Source organism: Oncorhynchus mykiss, chromosome Y (genome assembly GCF_013265735.2).
Source record: "Oncorhynchus mykiss isolate Arlee chromosome Y, USDA_OmykA_1.1, whole genome shotgun sequence".
Classification (NCBI taxonomy): Eukaryota; Metazoa; Chordata; class Actinopteri; order Salmoniformes; family Salmonidae; genus Oncorhynchus; species Oncorhynchus mykiss.
In genome coordinates, this window is record NC_048593.1 from 40,247,713 (window position 1) to 40,252,712 (window position 5,000).

At 43.7% G+C, this 5,000-nt stretch overlaps 1 protein-coding gene across 2 annotated transcripts in view; it reads left to right on the forward strand.

The window, feature by feature from the left end:
- LOC110509475 (neurobeachin) overlaps positions 1 to 5,000 on the forward strand; it is a 242,844-nt gene that overhangs the window by 230,581 nt on the left and 7,263 nt on the right. For both annotated transcript variants that reach the window (XM_036967186.1, XM_036967185.1), the window contains 2 exons: positions 82 to 249; positions 4,298 to 4,387. In XM_036967186.1, the coding sequence (XP_036823081.1) occupies positions 82 to 249; positions 4,298 to 4,387 (258 nt within the window). The remainder of the gene's footprint in view (positions 1 to 81; positions 250 to 4,297; positions 4,388 to 5,000) is intronic.

The following is a 5,000-nucleotide window of genomic DNA, read 5'->3' on the forward strand; positions in this document are numbered from 1 at the left end:
TCCATCCCTCCCCCTCTCTGTCTACCTACCTACCTCCATCCCTCCCTCCCCCTCTCTGCCTCCATCCCTCCCTCTGTCTAGGCGTTGGAGAGTGAGTTTGTGTCGTGCCAGCTGCACCAGTGGATAGATCTGATATTTGGTTATAAGCAGCGAGGGCCCGAGGCTATACGAGCTCTCAATGTCTTCCATTTCCTGTCCTACGAGGGTTCTGTCACTTTGGATACCATCACCGACCCCACACAGCGGGAGGTAGGTCACCTGGCTCTCGCCATGACGACACAGCAACGGTCACAGGGCATTGATGACGGGAAGTGATAACACAACGTCACTATGTTACAACGTGTTGATAATACACATCTGTTAGAAGAGTTACTATACAGGCTGGACTTAGTTAGAATCTTTAGTTAGAATCCTTAGTTAGAATCCTTTGTTAGTATCCTTAGTTAGAATCCTTAGTTGCTTAGAAACTTAGAATCCTTAGTTAGAATCCTTAGTTAGAATCCTTAGTTAGAATCCTTAGTTAGAATCCTTAGTTGCTACATCCATATTTGGACTTGAATGATGTACGGTGCATTCGGGAAGTATTCAGACCCCTTGACTTTTTCCACATTTTGTTACGTTACAGCCTTATTCTAAAATGTATTAAATAAAAACATTTACCCCATCAATCTACACACAATACCTCATAATGACATAGTGAAAATAGGTTTTTAGACATTTTTGTAAATGTGTTAAATATAAAAAAACAGAAGTACCTTATTTACATAAGTAATAGTTACTCTTAACCTGTTCGTACAGATGCCTTATTTACATAAGTAATAGTTTGTCTTAATAGTTTTTCGTACAGATGCCTTATTTACATAAGTAATAGTTACTCTTAATAGTCTTTCGTACAGATGCCTTATTTACATAAGTAATATTTTGTCTTAATAGTCTTTCGTACAGATACCTTATTTACATAAGTAATAGTTTGTCTTAATAGTCTTTCGTACAGATACCTTATTTACATAAGTAATAGTTTGTCTTAATAGTTTTTCGTACAGATGCCTTATTTACATAAGTAATAGTTACTCTTAATAGTCTTTCGTACAGATGCCTTATTTACAGAAGTATTCAGACCCTTTGCTATGAGACTCGACATTGAGCTCAGGTGCATCCATTGATCATCCTTGAGATGTTTCTTCATCTTGATGGGAGTCCACCTGTGGTAAATTCAATTGATTGGACATGATTTGGAAAAGGCACACACCTGTCTATATAAGGTCCCACAGCTGACAGTACACGTCAGAGCAAAAACCAAGCCATGGGGTCAAAGGAATTGACCGTAGAGCTCTGAGACAGGATTGTGTCTGCAGCATTGAACGTCCCCAAGAACACGGTTTATAATCAACAAGACTCTTCCTAGAGCTGACTGCTCGGCCAAACTGAGCTATCGGGGGAGAAGGGCCTTGGTCAGGGAGGTGACCAAGAACCTGATGGTCACTCTGACAGAGCTCCAGAGTTCCTCTGTGGAGATGGGAGAATCTTCCAGAAGGACATTATCTCTGCAGCACTCCACCAATCAGGCCTTTATGGTAGAGTGGCCAGACGGAAGCCACTCCTCAGTAAATAGCACATGACAGCCCGCTTGGAGTTTGCCAAAATGCAACTAAAGGACTCTCAGATTATGAGAAACAACATTCTCTGGTCTGATAAAACCAAGATTGAACTCTTTGCCCTGAATGCCAAGCGTCACGTCTGGAGGAAACCTAGCTCCATCCCTACGGTGAAGCATGGTGGTGGCAGCATCATGCTGTGGGGATGTTTTTCAGCGGCAGGGACTGGGAGACTAGTCAGGATCAAGGGAAAGATGAACGGAGAAAAGTACAGAGAGATCCTTGATGAAAAACTGCTCCAGAGCGCTCAGGACCTCAGACTGGGGGCGAAGGTTCACCTTCCAACAGGACAACGACCCTAAACACACAGCCAAGACAACACAGGAGTGGCTTCGGGACAAGTCTCTGAATGTCCTTGAGTGGACCAGCCAGGGCCCGGACTTGAACCTGATCGAACATCTCTAGATAGACCTGAAAATAGCTGTGCAGCGACGCTCCCCATCCAACCTGACAGAGTTTGAGAGGATCTGCAGAGAAGAATGGGAGAAACTCCCCAAATACAGGTGCGCCAAGCTGTAGAGTCATACCCAAGAAGACTCGAGGCTGTAATCGCTGCCAAAGGTGCTTCAACAAAGTACTGAGTAAAGGGTCTGAATACTTATGTGAATGTATTATTTCAGTTTTTTATTTTGTAATAAATTTGCAAGAATTTCTAAAAACCCGTTTTTCCTTTGTCATTATGTGGTATTGTCATGTCATTATGGGGTATTGTGATGTCATTATGTGGTATTGTCATGTCCTTATGGGGTATTGTGATGCTATTATGGGGTATTGTGATGCTATTATGGGGTATTGTGATGTCATTATGGGGTATTGTGATGTCATGATGGGGTATTGTGATGTCATTATGGGGTATTGTGATGTCATGATGGGGTATTGTGTGTAGATTGATTAAAAATAGGCTGTAATGTAACAAAATGTGGAAAAAGTCAAGGGGTCTGAATACTTTACTTTGAATACTTTGAATACTTTTCCATTGGTTCTTATAGAATATAAATTATAAATGCCTCATGAGCTTAGTACAAATGTCGTACCCCATCAGAACCCGAAATGTAAACTTGTTTTACTCCAATGTTTGTAAAGTAAATGTAAACAAACCATGTATATTCTCAAAGCATGATTCAAACTATAATGGTGATGTCATCAATGGTCATCCACAGCTCTCTCTCTGTCTATGAATTTGAGAGTGGTTCCATGTTCCCTTTTTTAGCGAAATGGGGGGGAAAAACGCTTTGTTATTGTTTCAATCAATTAATTATTTTAATGTTATATATTACAGCCATAGAACTACTGTTAATTTTTGTTGTTTTTCACTTTATATATTCACTTTGTATGTTGTCTACCTCACTTGCTTTGGCAATGTTAACACATGTTTCCCATGTCAATAAAGCCCTTGAATTGAATTGAATTGAATTGAACTAGAACTGTGTCTCTCTCTCTCTCTCTGTTTCCCTCTCTCTCTCTGTCTATCCCTCTTTCTCTCTCTCTGTCTCTCTCGCTCTCTATCTATCCCTCTTTCTCTCTCTCTCTCTCTCTCTCTGTCTCTCTCTCTGTCTCTCTCGCTCTCTATCTATCCTTCTTTCTCTCTCTCTCTCTCTCTCTCTCTCTCTCTCTCTCTCTCTGTCTCTCTCTCTCTCTGTCTCTCTCGCTCTCTATCTATCCCTCTTTCTCTCTCTCTCTGTTTCCCTCTCTCTCTGTTTCCCTCTCTCTCTGTTTCCCTCTCTCTCTCTGTCTCCCTCTCTCCGTCTCTCTCTGTCTCTGTTTCCCTCTCTCGCTCTGTCTCTCTCTGTCTCTGTCTCGCTCGCTCTCTATCTATCCCTCTTTCTTTCTCTCTCTCTCTCTCTCTCTCTCTCTCTCTCTCTCTATCTATCGCTCTTTCTCTGTCTCTCTCTCTCTATCTATACTTCTTTCTCTCTCTCTCTCTGTCTCTCTCGCTCTCTATCTATCCCTCTTTCTCTCTCTCTCTGTCTCTCTCTGTCTCTGTCTCGCTCGCTCTCTATCTATCCCTCTTTCTCTCTCTCTCTGTTCCCCCCTCCTCTGTTTCCCTCTCTCTCTGTTTCCCTCTCTCTCTCTGTCTCCCTCTCTCTCTCTCTGTCTCTCTCTGTCTCTGTTTCCCTCTCTCTCTCTGTCTCTCTCTGTCTCTGTCTCGCTCGCTCTCTATCTATCCCTCTTTCTTTCTCTCTCTCTCTCTCTCTCTCTCTCTCTCTCTATCTATCGCTCTTTCTCTGTCTCTCTCTCTCTCTATTTATCCCTCTTTCTCTCTCTCTCTCTCTCTCTCTCTCGCTCTCTCTCTCTCTCTCTCTCTCTCTCTATCTATCTATCACTCTTTCTCTGTCTCTCTCTCTATCTATCCCTCTTTCTCTCTCTCTCTCTCTCTCCATTTCTCTCTCTCTCTCTCCCTCTTTCTCTCTACCTCTCTATCTATCCCTCTTTCTCTGTCTCTCTCTCTATCTATCCCTCTTTCTCTCTCTCTCTCTCTCTCTCTCTCTCTCTCTCTCTCTCTCTCTCTCTCTCTCTCTCTCTCCCTTTCTCTCTCTCTCTCTCCCTCTTTCTCTCTACCTCTCTATCTATCCCTCTCTCTCTGTCTCTCTGTCTCTCTGTATCTCTCTCTCTCGCTCTCTCTCTCTCTCTTCCCCCCCTAGTTGATGGAGACCCAGATCCAGACATGTGGTCAGACTCCATCCCAGCTGCTGATCGAGCCACACCCCCCTCGCTCCTCTGCCATGCACCTGGTGAGACAACACACACACACACACACACATTAGTACAATGTCAGCAGGGTGTTGTTCATTAGGAACCAAATGGAAGAAAACACACAGAAACAGGACCACCTGGACTTGTCCAGGGGACCCGCTGGGGAACGTTTTAAGGGGAATGTTTTAAAAACATTTTGCTATGGTGTGCCCTAATGAATACAATCCAGGTTACAGGCTAGTGATTCGGTTGTCTTTGAATGTCTCCACCCTCCTGGGAGCCAGTCTACTCAGAGAGAGAGACTCAACTCCAACCCTGTTCCTTTAATTCTGTTGCAAAATTCTGCAGAATGTTCCTAAATTTCATCGTTTTTCAGAAATCCCGTTTGGAATATTCCTGCAATTTTGCAACCCTACCAACCCTCCTTACCTCTGGGTCTGAAACCACCCTCAGTTCCTCCGTGTGTGATCCTGCTTCTACCCTGTTCCTCCTTACTAATAGACCTCTCTCCTCATCCCTCTTTCCTTCCCTCTCTCCTTCCCTCTCTCTCTCCATCCCTGTGTCCTCCCCTCTCTCCCATCCCTCTCTCCACCTCTCTCTCCTTCCCTCTCTCCCATCCCTCTCTCCTTCCCTCTTCCTTGCTCGTTCCAT